The sequence below is a fragment of the Falco punctatus genome, assembly GCF_963210335.1.
Source record: "Falco punctatus genome assembly, chromosome: Z".
Taxonomy (NCBI): domain Eukaryota; kingdom Metazoa; phylum Chordata; class Aves; order Falconiformes; family Falconidae; genus Falco; species Falco punctatus.
This window is the reverse complement of record NC_137586.1, coordinates 36,683,027-36,699,658: the sequence shown is the minus strand read 5'-3', so window position 1 is coordinate 36,699,658 and position 16,632 is coordinate 36,683,027. Positions and strand designations below refer to the sequence as shown.

Sequence of the window (16,632 nt, the reverse complement as noted above, 5' to 3'; positions counted from 1 at the left end):
ATTTAATGAACTTTCAGCTATTTATTACTGGGTTTGAGTTTGCTTGAATCAGCTTGCACACTTATTAATACTTGGATTGAAGGTATGTGGGTACTACCAAGCACTATTCTAGATGACAAACTCCAGCCGTACTGTGCAACAGGCAGACTGCAACAAATAACAGCTAGATTCCAAGGAAGAGGGCTAAGACTGTATTGCAGTGTCTCTCCGCCTGCTCCGCTTATATATTTCCAGCATCCCTGTAGCCAAGGTATTCAATAACTAATAAAACTCAGTTCTCTGTAGAAGCACTGCTAGCTTGGCCTTCAAGTAGAACAGAAGTGGTCTGTCGTTCTCCATTCTACAGGTTTTGACCAGCAGTGCTGCATGACAGTTCATGATGGAGACGGATGAGGAGTTTCTTTCCTCCTCCCCGCAAAAAGCCCAACCAAAACCAAACCAACGCCCAAAACCAAAAAACAACCAACCAAAACCACCACCACAAAAACAAAGCCACCTGAAACTGAAGGGCAAAACATTCTGGAATGATAAAAGAAAAAACTTCTTCGCCCAATATATAATTAGTCTCAGAGGTTCACTTTCAAGTGAGTCAAGGTGAACAACTGTAACATTTACAGGAGGTCTGTCCTTTTGTGCAAATAACAAGAATATCGGAAGTTATAAAGAGATAATGCCAACAAAGAGCATGAAAAGTGTTATGCTTTGAGGTTTAGCCCAGTCTTTAACTACTAATTGCAAGGTTTTGTTTTCCTGGGGCTTATTCTGCAACTGGAGTGTCCAATGCTGCTTACTGTCAGCATGGGATACTGGGATGCATGGTTCACTTGGGCTGACAACTCCTGTCTGCTTGTACGAATGGCACATTTATTTGTACCACTATCACACTAAATGTCCTTAGCATAATCAGGACCAGTTGTTCTGATGAATTGCACTGTTAAACAGCCCCTACCCTGAAATGTTTGCCTTCTAAACCACTAGAAAATAGAATTTCTCACTAACACTTTCCATTCTTTCATCACAGCTGTGAAGACCTAACACAAAACATGTTCCCAAAACAAACAACACAAGCACTAACATAACTTTGGCAAAGAAAAGCTGGAAAGAAAACTGTTTTCCTTTATTTAGCTGCATATGCTAACTATGTTTAGGAATGGACAATTAGTTTTTGCATTTCTTTAAAGGAGATGCACTGGATTCTCTCTTTTCATGTAATGCCCTGAAAGTGACCTCATACAGAACTAAAAGACATAAGGCATTATGAATATTCCTCCCAGGATGAGAAATATTTAGGATTAATTTGTTCCAAAACATCTAAATGGGTTGCCAGTTCTCATTTGCCAGAAGTATCTAGGATCTTCTTTCATGCTGCCATGAAATTATATACAGCAAACACATGAGATAAACTGTACCAAGAATTGTCCCAGAGAAGTGAACATTTTGTTCTAGCCTTGCCAGGTTTGAAATACTCATGCACACAGGCTTATTTCAAAATCTTTAAAGTCTGAATGAGCTTCACCTGCTCCCTCTCTGCCTTTTTCTTAGTGACTTAAAAATGCTTGCCTAGCACAAAAATTCATCATTTAAACCCTTTATCAAATCAGCAATTGCACACAGACCAGGGAAAAGGAAAAGCTATCACACATTTGATACCGTGCTAATTCCAGGTCAAATTTTACTATTTACAATTTATTGTCACTGGCAAGCAAAAGCTGTGTACCTAATTAAACCCCTGCATCCTCTTCTGGGCACAGGGGGCTTCCACATCTGAATGGGCCAAAGTTTACAGTTGGTTTCTTACAGCAGGAAGCATCACTTACGTACTGATGGGACAGTAGTAAGGTATTGTATGAAAAACAAGTACTGTGTGATTTATGAGTTTATTCCCTGTTCCACTGGGGTAGCTTCAGGGACATCCTGAATAGTACAAGAATCAAAGAGAAGCAGATGGGGACAGCCCGCCCAGGAGTGGTTTATACTCACACACTACAGAGCACTATGACTACTACTACTACTGCTATCATGGAGCTTCAAGACTTCTCCCCTCTAGAAAAAAATGAAGCAGTTCTCAGTGAGGGAGCAGAAAGTCCTTGTATTACTTAGATTTCCCAGATCTCCTGATATGCCTGATTAATGTTAACATTAAAGGAGCATACAGAAGGTCACTTATTTTTCTAAGTCTGAAAAGGATACACTGTGATTAAAAATCGGCTCCTCTTTCTGCAATTCCTGTTTTCAAGATGTTTGCAGAGCCACTATTTTCTGTGCAACTAACAAGAGATGAGAATTTGGTCCCAGGTTTAAAAACCAAATTATTCTAATTTTTTTCGTATGGGAATGGAATAGAAAAACACTGTTTTCCCATTGGTTTCAGTAGATGTCTTTGTCTATCTTTTCTTCTTCTAGCAGACTTTTGCACACTGTCAAGACAATAACTGCTGGAACTAGAAGACCAAACTGTCCACAGATAAAGCTAAAATACAGAATATTGCATTTGGATTTTATGGTTCAATAATTCGTGTTGTTTCATGTATTAAAATGTCAGATGTAGGAAACAATTTGGAATGTATTGTCACAGGCTGTTTTATTAACATCATTTTTATAAGGACATGAAAGAAAATACAAAAGAAACACATGCAGGATGGAAAATTGTATTACATTTTTTATACTACAATATATAGGGTATCAGAGACGACAGTAAGACACAAAGTTTGGGTCTGGAGGTTTCCTTCATATCCTTTGTCAGGAACCTGTTAACATTTGTAACATATACCATGTTTACTGCGGGTAAATTTTTTCCTAAAGTAGATAGAAATAATATTTGCTAGAAATATTTTGCAGGCAAAATTTCCATATAGTATAAAGTGGAAATGATGTCAAATGACTTGTCCATGTTCCACTGTAAGCTAGTAACTGGAGAGGAATAAAATCTCCGATACCTGACAGGGTATCCAGACTTCACCTTTATACTGGGCCATTCTACTTCTGCCTGTTGGGAAGGGTTTGCTGGTATGGAAGACTTCATACCTGAAATTTAATTGTAAGATATCCCCAGCAGAATTATTATTCTTTCTTATATAGATCAGGATGCCATGTTGGGTCAATGTGATGCTTTTATAGTCTCTGTATGGCTGAGACTATGGGGCGCTAAAGCTAGTGAATTAGCTGTAGTCTGGTACAAGTATGTCAAAAGTCTTACCACTTCAGTGGTGAAAGTGTAGGGAGGTTTCACGTTTCTGTAGTTGGCAGCCTTGCAAGTTTTACAGGCAACTTTTTTTTATCTCCATAGTGTCTCACTTTATTTTAAGAGGGTGTTGCCTTATCAAACATGTTGGCTGCTTGCCTGAATTAAAAAATACACCACCATCATTTTTTGACATAGACTTGGAAATTTCCACACAGTTTAAGACCTTTACTAATTACTTCTTATGGTCAACACATACGAGTAGGTCGAATTATCCCATCAGTGAAGTAAAAAGCATTCACCCACTTACTTGCTGCTCAGGCAGCGTCTCAGTGAATACGAAGCCCCTCCTCCACAAGTGCGTGAACATTCGCTCCACGAGCCCCAGGCATCCCACAGTGAGTCTCGGTCTTCCTCTGAGCGAGCTGTTCTGGAGCTCTGAGGATAGAGAGAAGGAAAAAAATCATGAAAAATCAGTTAAAGGACAAAAAATACTGTTGCTAGTTTAACCTTTCTTTTTACTGGATATCATCTTGGTCATTAAAAGCACTGAATAAATCTGCTATTCTCTTGACATTACTACTGACTGGCAGCCAGTTCTTGTAGTGGGTCTTGCTGTATGAATTTGTTTTCAATCCTTTGAGTATCATACTCTGTCTCAATTTGAGCCTGGTGATGACAATTATTAAAAAGCACTTTGGACAACAGTGTAACAAGGGATTTTTCCTGATTAAAAGAAAGAGGCAGAGTATTGTAGACATTAGAAATTGTGCCTTGAAGTTTTGTTGCTGTGTTAGAAACTATGAAATCACATATTAAAAGGTGCCATCCAAGATGCTCTTGAGGAAAAAAAGAATCACAACATAGTGAATCAATGTGATACAAAGGCATTCAACATGATGACTTTCATGCACTCACCATTACGAACTGGAACTGTCACTACTGCTCCTCTGTCCAAAGATCCCCTTTAAATCTTTAAGGACAAAGATTCTCTGTTTTATCCCTACTATTTGATAGCGTAACAAAGAAAGTGCATAGTACCTGAAGAGCTGAAGTTCTGCAATGCACAGATCCAGGCAGTGCTACTATTAATGCCCATGGCTGGGCACAAACAACTTTATAGAGAAGCAGCACTGATGGACTTAGGAACACTCAGTTTCTCTCAGATTACAGCAGTACCTGCCTCAAATAATGCAGTCATGCATGTATCCAGCTTTTCATTTTCATTCATGCAAATGCATCTCTGAAACATAGATCTGTAAGGACACAAATGACCTAACCATTTAGACAGTTATTGTCCCTCACGATCTATGTGGGTTTGCTGGAAGAAACTAAATAACCTACAAGAACATGCAAAGGTGCATGGAAAATGCCAGTGTCTGATGGAGACCAGGAAGTGTTCTTGTTCAAAGCTTGGCTTAGGTGGTGGGCCAGCACCTGGAGAATAGCATTTGAAGTGTATTTGAAATAAAGAAGAAGGCAAGACAACTATATGAGGAAGACTTCAATGGCACGCCTTCAACAGAGACACATCAGTAAACATCATTGCCAGACCATGTTAGAGAAATTAACTTCAGCTTTCAACACTGAGGGATTACTTGAGACACAGAGATAGTTCAACACTGAAATAATTTCATCTTCATTGAAGCTGTGTACAAATTTTGTCATGAAAACTGAAACCTGGTGAAATATACCAGTCTTGAATATTGTTATTCACAGAAATAAAGGAAATGGTGGTGATGGTTTAGAGCTGAGAATAGTTTCAATATACATCTGTTCAAGGGAGACACTGAATTTGTTATACATAAACAAGATCCCAAACTGAGCAGTCTGTGTCTGTAAGCAAAGGATATGAAATGTGTGGTGATTGGGATTTATCAAAGTAAGAGTTTAACTATTCAGTATACTTTAATGAGCCAGGAATGCATTATATGTGCTAACCATTAGTAATGAGAGAATTTTCCAATATGGAAAGCATTTAGTTCTATAAAATTCTGCAAGGGGATTGAAGTTCACCCACTAGTGTCATCTATGAAGCTGAGTAAACAGCCAGGCATAAGATTAGTTGAAGTGAAAGTCCATGTCTTTTGTTAGCTGTCTTTATACATAGCTCAGTAATAAGGCCAAAAACTCACACTGAACTCTGTTCTGAAAACAAAAAGCCTGTAACATCAGTGTTGTGCACATTTGCACACTCTGACAGTTGTTAACTCCATGCATCTGAAGGATGAAAACATTGCCAGTGCTGTTCCCATGGTCCCGTGAGAGTCTTCCTTCCCTGAAGTGAGTCATTAGCTCACGGATGACTTGGCTTACTCAGGTTGACAGAATAATTGTATTGCTATATTTCTTCCAAAAGACTGATACTGCTCTGAGATACACTGGCAAAATAATCTAGTGGTAATTAAATGAAAGCTGGTCATTTTAAACCTGCTTAAGTGAGCTCAGACTGTATGCCAAACTGGAAAACTTCTATGGAGATATTGTTTAAAGGAAAAAAAAAAATTAAGGTTTGAAGGACACCTGTCCAGCCATTTACTCTTCCTTTCCTCTCTTTCCATTATTGCTTTTATCAAGATATGGTCCAGACCTGATCTTGAAGAATGAGTCAATCAGTTTGGGCAGAATGGGTAAACAAAGAAAGGATTTTCCCTTCTGCAAGCATAGAAATATGGTTATTTCTTTTGAAAGGAAGAGCTCAGTGAGTGGCAAGGGTCAGGTGTAGGACTAGTGTACAACAACACACAAGACCATCCACCCAATGGTGGCTCCCCAGCATCTCACAATGGTTGCCTGCTTCATTTCTCATGCTGCTGCTCACAGACTCTTCAAGAACATGAATGCTTTTTTTTTTTTTTTTTTTTTTTTAAACAGAGTACTTTGAAAGGCAAATACACAAATGACACTTAAATAGAGTTGAGTCTATTTGGCTTTCTGACACAAAGAAGGCCAAACCTTTTGAAAGACCTTTAGCATCTGGTCCAAAGCATGCTGAGGTCAAATGAAAACTCCATCAAATTAAAGGGGTTCAGGAGCAGAACATTAAAAGATAGGCTGAAAAGGGGACACAAGACAATTTTTAGAGACTATTTTTTTCAATTAATCAAATAAATCTTGTGAATGAGAAGGAAGCTGAACCAAGCACACAGAAGGCAAGCTTTCTTCAAATGCCTCTGCTACCTCTGCTGAAGCATGTCCACTCTGATCATGCTGCTCTAACTTAGCACTTTTGCCAAGTTGAGCGCCAGATCAAATTATTATTCTATGGTGTGGCCAACCTCCATTTTCAATTTGTTTAATGATACACAGTTTTTAGTGGCATTTTAAACACATGTAGCATCTCCTTCTGCAGAACAGCTTTTGGAAGATAGTTTAGATGGGTAATTGGGTCAGTGTTTTGTTGCTTTAACATTTATTATAGGGTAATTTTTGGTTACTAATGGGAAAAAAAAGGTAAATTAGTTTAGTCTGTGAGAGATGAATTTGCCTAATGATTATGTAACAATTATTTGACAGTCTCAGTTTATTTTACCTTTATAAAATGCAAAAGGATTTGATTTCAATGCAATAATTGCAAAGATAAATGAAAAAATTAAAGTAAGTGATCGAATTCTGACCATGGCCAGATGCAATGCATTCTCTAGATACAATCTCATTAACATTTACATTTGAGATAAGAGAAGTGGCACTCCAATTTACTGAAATTATTTCAGCTGACTGTTTTCTGAAGGGTACTTTTTATAAAATGAAAATGTGTGATTGCACTTTTAATATACTAAAAAGAAAATGTATGCCTGTGCTTTTAGTTTACAACAAGGAAGGAAACAAATACCTTCAGACTGCAAATGTGTGCTTGTCCTGATCATTCACCACTGGTTGAAAGCCCAAAGACATAATTAAGGTAAAGGTAAGAAGGTAAAGTCATGTGAACCAAGTACTCTTACCTCATCACAGATTATAAACATCAGCACAGCTAGAAATTCTAAGGGTCCAAATTCTTCTGAAATAAATTGTACTCCCACCCAGAGGAGACTCATGTGCCTGTTATTTGCATTCCAAGATTTGTTATAAGACCTACATATTCCCAGAAAGCATGTGATCTCAAACTGGAACAGGCTCCAAGTTTTTTTTTTAACAAGTGGAATAAACATAATTCATTTCAACTCCATCCATGTTTAATGTCAAAAAAAGTAGAGTGGTTTTCCCTCCTGCGAACTACAAAGTTAAGATTGATCTTGAAATTCTAGCAATGCCTGACAAGCCATTTTAAATCTGAAGACTGTCTATTGCAGGTCTATTGCAGCTTCAAAGTATGTACGCCATTACTAGCTAAGAACTCACTGTTTAGCAGAGATTTTTCAAAAGTAGCTTATACCACTAATTAATAATTTTTACCCACTTTCAACACAGTGAACTAAACTGAAGGACCTATGTCAAAATACTCTTTAACAGTAAAGCACATTGCAGTGTTCTGCAACACAAGAGCTCCTACAGCACTCCTTTAAAGCCCTAAAGTTCCTGCCATGAAGAGTAAACACAAAAAATAAAAATAATGAAAAAAAAGAACGGGGGTAAAAAAAAAGAAAAAAGCAAAGGTGGTGGGAGTGTGTGTGTGTACATGCCTTTAAACCTGCAAGGAGTAAAGCTGCCACCACTTCAAGCTTCTTTTAAGTAACATTCCCCTCTTAGAAAAAGTCTTTTATCTCTGCCAAAAGCAACCTAGGTTGGTGCTTCTCTAAATACCAGTGTATGCCAAAGAAGACAAAATGCAGACAGTCATCAAGGCTTGCCCTGCTGCTCGTATCATGGAGTCATAGGATCAGAATCCAAAAAGCTTCCTTCCCCTTTCTGTCCCTTTTAGGTGAATCTCAATCTGAGCTTCCCAGGAAACACTCACTGCTTTGTCCACACAAAATTCATGATGTCCTGACATCTACAGCACCAGTGGCAGATGTGTCACCTGCAAGCAATTTGCTTATTAATGACGTACATAAAACCAATAAGTCTGCTAACCCTAATCAAAATCAGCTCTTTCTTCATCCCTCATTTCCCTAAGACACAGTTAACCTGAGGGTGATCCCACAGCTACCACCCTACACACCAGCTCCAGAGGAAACAGACAGGACTCCCAAAGAGTTCTCTGATGAGAAAGAAAAGGATCACCTTGTGCTTTTGGACAAGAAAGCAAGAAGGATCACATGTACAAAATGAAACCACTTCTGGTGGATAGGGCACTTGGGTGAAGATGCTTACAAAAGAAAAAAAGTCTTTAAACTATGAGCTAACAAAGGACTTCTTACAATATAAACAAAAGTAATCTGACGTAATCAAGTAAAATTAAAAGAGCTAGGTACCCAGTTTTATTCTTAGAAAAAATCCAGCTTCAGTATTTAACAGTAATTTCTGAATTTATTAAAGAGTTGTCAGGCATTCATGTTTTATTGAGACTAAGATGAGTAACAGGTCTTTCCTACCTTCTCCACCAACACACACTACACAGGAATAAACTATCTGGAGTAGTATGTAAAACCCACAAGTGTCACACATCCTTAAATCACAACAGCTGCCTGACCATCCAGGAGCTGCATCCCTGATGACAGAACTGTGTTTCTTTTAAGAGCATGTGTATACACGTGTGTGTGTGCACAAAGGGAGAAACATGAAAAGTACGAAGACTGCTGTTCATACCCTGAGACCTATAAAAGGAGTTCAGCCTTAAGAAAATAATTCTTAGTCACATACTGGGATTGAATTTAAAATTTTGGTTGGAACTGAGCTATCCCTACACAATCCAACTATTTGTCAGTGTCACACAAATGAATGCTTATAAATGAAGACCATGTAGTTTAATTGCTCCTTGGTTTCCAAGAGATCAAGTCTGCCTCCTTGTTCAGTGAAATGTGGCTAAAGATATTTTTCAAGTACCCAGTGTGCTCCCTATGTTGAACAGTAATATAGATAGTGGAAAATGCAGTTAACCTCTTGTTGGACTAAGGCACTGATACAGACTTTAAGCCACAGTTATTTCCCAGATGATATGCACTGCTGAGTTTGGTTAAGAAATTTAAATCATCTGGTTCTTATCATATCCGCACTGTTTAGGGGTATGATGAACTGTCAGTGACAATATGCAAGGCTGCTCTGAGGCCATTGCCTAAACCTGTCTTTTGCTACCGTGAAAATGGTATTAGAGACAGAAAACCAGTGTTTTTCCCTATGATATGGTCTTTCTGCTCTCCCTTTTCAGATATGTCCAAGCGCATCCCTATACGAATTGTTGCCAAGCCATACATTCTCCCTCTTTGAGTAATCCTTGAGGATCCTTTGATGTTATTTTGTCACTGGGGTCAAATACATACTTCACACAGTACTGCAGTGCTGTCTGTAGTGAACCAGGAAGAAATGACTCTCAGCACTTAGGTGCCTAACAGCAGGAGACAAGGCCTGTGACCTCATCTCTTTTTAAGACACCTAAGTTTCAAAATGTATTGTTCAAATCTTCAACCAATGTAAATAAATGGTTTATAAGATTTCAGTTGCACAATGTTGTGTATCTTTATTGCATTCTATCCAAGTTAACAGCTGGATTACAGCTCAGACGGGAAACTGCTTGGAAAACTGGCTTTCGAAGGAAGGCAAGGCAGAGCAAAATCACAGCCAGTTGAATTAATATTGATAATTACTGTCAAACAAAATGTTAACATGCTAGACATTCCTGACTAGCTGTTGAAACTTTTCAGAGCTATTATCTTGGAAACATCCTAAGTAAAATATTCTGACACATCCAGTTTGCAATGCACAAACCCCATGTTTAATGTATCTAGGCAAGAGCTGCACATCATTTTAAACAGTACTATACGATGGAGGTACATCCACTCTTCCAGAATAACTGTACCATACTGAAGAAAGGGCTATTAAAGTAAGCCTCATCCTTGTGAGGAGTATAATTTCCTGGAAGCACTAGGATTCCCCATGACAACAGCCATCCTTCAGCTCCAAGCAGATATCTTCCCATCTCATGCACCTCATGAAAGCACAGGTCCCCAAGCCAGCTATAGCAATACATCCAAGGACTTGATGGAATGAATGCTGACCTATTTTCTTTCCCCAAGGGGTCTGCTTCAGGGTCAGGGTGGATGAACACTGTTTATCTGGTGTGGTAGATAGTTTGTCTTCCCATTATCCTAACTGTATCCCATGTAAAGATGAAGAGAGGACTTCAGCCACCAGACCTGCCACCCAGTCACCCTCCAGAACGACCCCACAAGCCAGAAAAACTTGCCCACCTTCCATTCTTACCAAGGTAATGGGAGTTCTGGTCTTACAGAACTTAAAAGAAGATGAAAAGAAAATGCCCTTCTGCCCAAGCTGACAGAACTCTTTACTGCATCTGAGATGCTGAGCAACGACAGACAGTTGCAATTGCTCCCATGATAATCATGGGATAACTACGTGCTGTTCCATATGGCCAAATCAAAAGGATGCCTACAGAACTGTTCAAACTACTGCTAGTGTTTTCTCTGGCAAACAACCTGGAAAGAAAAGTAGCTGCAATAAGCATCAGACATACTGAGCTGGAAGTGGCTACACCTTGTACACTGGCTTCTCTGCTTCCTGGAGGGCAGCAGCTCCCTCCTGCTGGGTGTGGGGCAGTGAGCTGAACAGTATCACCCCACTTGCCCCAGGTTTCCACAGTCTGGGAAATTAACTGAGGAATTGTTGTCTCCTTTGTGCTTGCAAGACCAAGCAAAAGGCCTGCAAGGGGATCAGGAGAGTATTTCCTATGGAAAACCCCTGGCACAGGGAACACTTGATCTGAGTGACTCCACACCCTAAGGAAGGCCCTGGCACAGGAGCATGCACGTGTGAGGGTATATACTGTACTTTGTGTAATTACTTTATGCTTCAGACTTCGCTAGTGCCAATAAATGTGCCAGGATTTATTTTTTCATTCCAGTCTCTTAAAAAGGAATAAACAAAAACCTCCAAATCTCCTTCTGGGTAGTTTTTAATTTACTCTTTCTTCAGGATCAAAATCATCCATCACTTGGAATAAACAGGGGAAGACACCTTGATGAGAAGGAGAGAAGAGGAAATCTCACTGAGATCCTTCCTCATGCAGTTTTTCAGTGCTTATTCTGCTTCTGTGAATGCAGGCAAGGGGAAGAGCAATAGGTAGACAATTTTTCTTTACCCTAAAGGAAGACACCTGATAGGCATAGAGCTAGCTCAGTTCCCAGGGACATAAGTAAAAATTTGCTGTGTTAGTTCTTTTCAACACGGTGTTCCTTTTTGTCTTCTTTTACTCTTAACAGCATAATTATGCTTACTACTAGGGGAACAGACAAAAGGAAATTATGACATTGTTTCCTTTTGCACAGGAAAGCAAAGGTTCAATGTTGGGGAAATAACCCTTCATCCCTTCCTAGCCATATATGACCCGATATGGTTATTGAACAAGTAATAGGGACAAGGCGTCACACTGAAATCTGTCATCCTGAAAAAAGAATGTCCGTGGTCTCAGTTTTGTACATGTTTGCACCCTCTGACAGTCATTAGCTCCACACATCAAGTGGTCTCTGAAGGATAAAAGAATTGCCAGTGCTGTCCCCACAGTCCCATGAGGTTCTTCCTGCCCTGAAGCAAGTCACAGAGCTATATGTATGCAGTCTTTTAAACTTATAATAGGGAGTACACCGCTTCCAATCTGCAACAAAACAGCAAAGAAATGATAAACAGACATCTCAGGACTTTAGGAGCTAAACAGCAATCCCCAAACCTGGACTGGAAGTTGGATCCCAGGAGAAATATGCCAAATGTGAGCTCATTTCTTCTCCTAAAAGGGCAGCAGCCAGCTGGGGGTGGGGGTTGCTGGCAGAGGATGGAGCTGACACCACATCACTTCAACACACTGCATGCTGCACTCCCTGTAACATTTTATAACAGTGCCTTATAAAACTCAGATCAGTCCTATCTCTCACTCCACTTACCCATATGAAAATATACACCAGGAGAGTGATATGAATACAAGTGCTTTCTTTCTTGCTCTCACAGACCTAAGTTACTACACCCTGTTGTACTTAAATCCTACCATGCTGGTGTAAATAACAGGCATGGGTGATTCAATGCAGAGCAGGTCCAAGCTGGCTCAGCCTCAGACTTGTCGCCTTATTGACTCAGAAGGGTTTTTAAGGCTAGGACTGGTTCGGATGGAGGATGGCTGAAATCACTTTCCGGAATTCAGAACCCACCCAACAGCATGGGTTCAAAAGTGCATCTTGCACTCGAGGACTTTGGGTTTGCCTTCCACATAGGAGAACTGGGGGCAGGGAAAGAGCACGCAGAGACACACTGAAAAGAAAGGGCAGAAAAGTAAAATTGGTATCTGTCACAAGGTCATTTGCATGCCAAGTGTTTTCTAAGTGAAAACTGTGTGCTGGCTGGGCTGTCTTCGTCAGCTTCAGGAAAAAATGGCCAACATACAGCTGACACTCCCACCTCCAGAAGTTAACCACTGTCTCCCCCAAAGAGCAGGGTAATACACTGAAGTGTATGTTAGCCATTTTACCTTTCTTTACTAAATTGACCTTAAGCTTCATATATTCACCCAGCCTAACTCTGTACAGGTCACAATGTCTAATAATGAGTCCTCTTAGTGCACCAAACCCCACGTGGACTGGATGTAGAAACTCCAGTTCTGAAAGTCTGAGCTAGAAGAACCTGTCACATCAGCATAGGTTTTAATGGGCTTGTCAGTCCTGGGATGGCTCAGTCTCCTTTGGAGATGGTCAGAGCATTAAGACAAGGTGCCATAGGTTGCAACAGGAAGATGGCACTGTCCTGACAGGAGGCATTTCAGAGAAGGGAGGAGAGCTCCCCAAAGATTTGTGTGATTTCAGATAAACATTCACAGCTATGAGGTTTATTCAAAATAAATGAAGCATCTTATTCTTCTGATGGTCTGCCATCTCCCTTGGTTACCTCATGGACCTATGTATGTGTTTATTTTAACATCAAGGAACCGTATAAAGGGTTGAAACGTTAAGCCTTGGTGGAGGCAGGAAAACTGAAAGGGTGATATTTATATAAATAAATGGGAGGGAAAGAGAAAGAAAGCAGGGAAGAGAGCGAGGGAGGAAGGAAGGAAGAAAGAAAGGGAGAGGAAGGAAAGAGGCAGAAGTAAATAAATAAATAAATAATGGAGAAAGCTCAAGATCCCATGTCATACCAAAAAATAAAGGGAAGACAGGAAAAAAAATGCTCATTGGACCCTTAGGAATTAACTATAAACTTCAGAGTTTATCTAACATATTTATTCCCCTCTTAATCACAGAGTAATTGATCTCAAATTAATGAATGTGTTTCTTTAAAGGAAAATACACTCAATTGTGGAGTGTTTGCAGTACCAAGGTGGGGGAGTTTTCTAGGAGTACCAGATTATTTGTAATTATTTTACATTGAATTAGAAAGTTGGAAGGAACAAACCACTGTCAGGATACAAGCTGCTGCTATTCTCATGCTGCCCTCTAATATCACGCAGGATGAAAATATTTATGTTTCCATTGCTGTCACCAAATAAAAGGAAAGACATATCCACACTTTGGAGCCAGTATGCTGCACAGGGAAGGGTATGCCTTTCTCTTTATGCCAGTCTTCGGTTCTGGTAAGATGTGATAATGCACCCCTGCTTGCCCTGGTGCTCACCAGCACCAGCTGAGCCCATCAGAGAATGATGAGACTGCTGAAGTTTGGATTGGCAAAGTAGAGTCTTACAATTCAGGCTGTGGCAGCTCAAGTTTTTAATTCCAGAGATTTCCATTGAATTACTTCCTTCTCCCCTTTAGCTAATTCAGATCTTTCATCTTTAAAATGTGGCCCTGGCTAAACCTTTAAGGAATATATTGGCAATACTACAGTAACTTGAAAATCCCCAACTCTTTTTAAAAGTTACAGGAACTATGAAAATGTCATATCCAAAACACATTTACAATCATAATCCATCCACATACCAAAATAATAAAAAAAGAAAAGACAGCCCTGGGCTTGTTAAGGGCAGTTATATTTGCCCTCAACAACAGATGCTTTTAACAGTCCAGGCTGAAAGAAATATGGGGATTTAAATAAGCCAGTAAGTAAGTAACTAAATAAATAATCCGCCAAGCTGATGCCAGCACAAGAACAGTAGGAGACCTTATTGTTTCCTTTATTCCCTTTCATTTCTGGGTCTGTTGATACAGCGCAGGATCTGAACAATACACTAGCAAACTTCAAACAGGGACTGAGATTATATCCAACAATGCTAGAAGGGGAAATTCAACACCCCTACAGTACATTCATACAAAAACAAAATGAGTTATATTTATTTTATGGGACAGTTTGAATTTATTATAAGTTGCATATAATTTCCTGTCTCATTTCTTGAGCACTCTTGGAATTTATTTCAGGATGTCTTACATTATCACACACCCCCTTCCCTCCGCCCTGACACCCTCCCTGCTGAACTTGCTCTACAAGAAGTCCCTGAAAACCAGAAATCCCAGGGCAACCTCTAAAGGGTTGAAGCTTTGGAAGAAATTCCATAAAGGCAGTGAGGATGAAAATGGAAACAATGTGAAAATTAGTGTACTGTAGAACCAGTGAACATACCAATTTTTTTTTCTACATAATTAGAAGAAGGACTGCTCCTATAAGCAGTGTCCAAATAATTCACAGGTGGCAAAACTATTAAGATTTCTACATATGCTTGCCTTGAAAACAGATTAAAACTCACAAATACACACACTGCTTTCCCTCCCCCAGTCACCTGTCTATATTGCCTTCCAATTTCACCACAACTTTAGGTACTTTTTTAAGAAATTTGGAAAAGTTGCGTTCTGGCAGCAAAAGGAAAAAAAATGCTCATATGTGAAATGAAAAAAAAAAGAAAAAAGCTGGAAGTGCACCTGGAGTTGGTAATCTTTGATGTGATAACATCTCACTGTCAATGAAGCCCAGAGAAAGTCCTGGCCTACAGTAGCGTTCAACGTGCACACTCAGATTCAGGCCATGACACATGCATAACACCCAGAAAAGGTGTTCTGTTGAAAATACAATAAATTAGCCATTCAGAGATTTCACAAGAAGATACTAATGACCAGTGCTTTTTGGAGGTATTTTAATTGCTTCTGTGCATGACATATAAATACTACATTTAAAAACTCAAAATATAAACAGTTATTCAATGAAAAAACTTCAGTACAAAGTCTAAGAATGTGGAATTCAACATAACTATTGCAGTTAACAGAGGCAAACTGATTTATATAGATGAGAAGCTTGCTCTCAAATCTCAGCTAATAGCATGCTTATGAATCATTATATTTTTGTTAAAAGTTAGTATTCTAAGAATGGTATTTGCCATTTCCAAAAAGAAGGGCAAAACCTGTAAATGGTGATGAACATATCCAATTGTGGGAGAGCCTTCAACAGATAGCGTTGAGCCTTCAACAGGTAAGATACTGCATACAATTATCTTGAAAGACAAATGACAAATTTGAGAATGGCATATTTAAAACCATGATGCCAACTTTTAAATCTTTCTAGTATCTTTAACGCCCAATGGACAACCCTCTGTCTTTGTTCCTTTTGCATACAGAAAAATTTTGACTGGTTAAAAAAATAGGTCTGAACATGTACAGTGAGTTTTAGCATGCATAATAGCAAATCTCAGACCTGTAGTGAAATGTTTTACATTCCCTGAGATAGAAGGACATCTAAATGATCAGATTGCACTAAGCATTGACCATTATTGATCTGTGTTCAACACTGCACAAGGTTAAGGACCTAGAGAAGATTTTCTACCACTCCATGAAATGTGTACCTCTTGCTTACTTCCCCCATTTTGCCTGAACATAGATTTATGTTCATGCTAGTGGATGATATAAGACCTTGAATATCCAAAGCTTGTCAGCCAACCTGTTAAGACAAGCCTACTGTCCATCTGTTGATATGAAAAGACAGAGATGCCAAAATCAGAAGTTAGCCATTCCTATACACCAGTTAGGAAGAAGTGGTTCATATCAGAGTATGATATTCTAGTGGAATTCCACGTTTCATGCCAGCTTTCAATTGATTGCTGTCCATCACATAAGAAGACTTTTTTCATAAATGTCCTTGGCTTGGACTGGAACAAGTAATTTCTTTCTGTTTCTCCTGTTCCCCATCATGATACCATAGCATCTAGTGGTTGATGTGTTTTCACTGGTTTTTCACTGCCTTCAGCTTTCTGATTGTTTCTGTAAGGATGATATTCTGCTTTCCTTTCTTATATGAGAGAACACATGCCTGTCTTGCAATAGACTGCAATTTCCCTTTTTTTTCCCAGGTAATTTTTGATCATAGAGAACTGACTTTCCTTACAAACTTAAGAAAACAGAGATGAAAAGCAATACAAATAACAGTGCTGTCTGCAGATT

General features: G+C 39.2%; 1 protein-coding gene across 2 annotated transcripts in view; it reads right to left on the bottom strand.

Moving 5' to 3' along the window:
• Window positions 1-16,632, bottom strand: part of ADAMTSL1 (ADAMTS like 1) — a 449,261-nt gene that overhangs the window by 169,506 nt on the left and 263,123 nt on the right. For both annotated transcript variants that reach the window (XM_080372870.1, XM_080372871.1), the window contains one exon: window positions 3,492-3,619. In XM_080372870.1, the coding sequence (XP_080228996.1) occupies window positions 3,492-3,619 (128 nt within the window). The remainder of the gene's footprint in view (window positions 1-3,491; window positions 3,620-16,632) is intronic.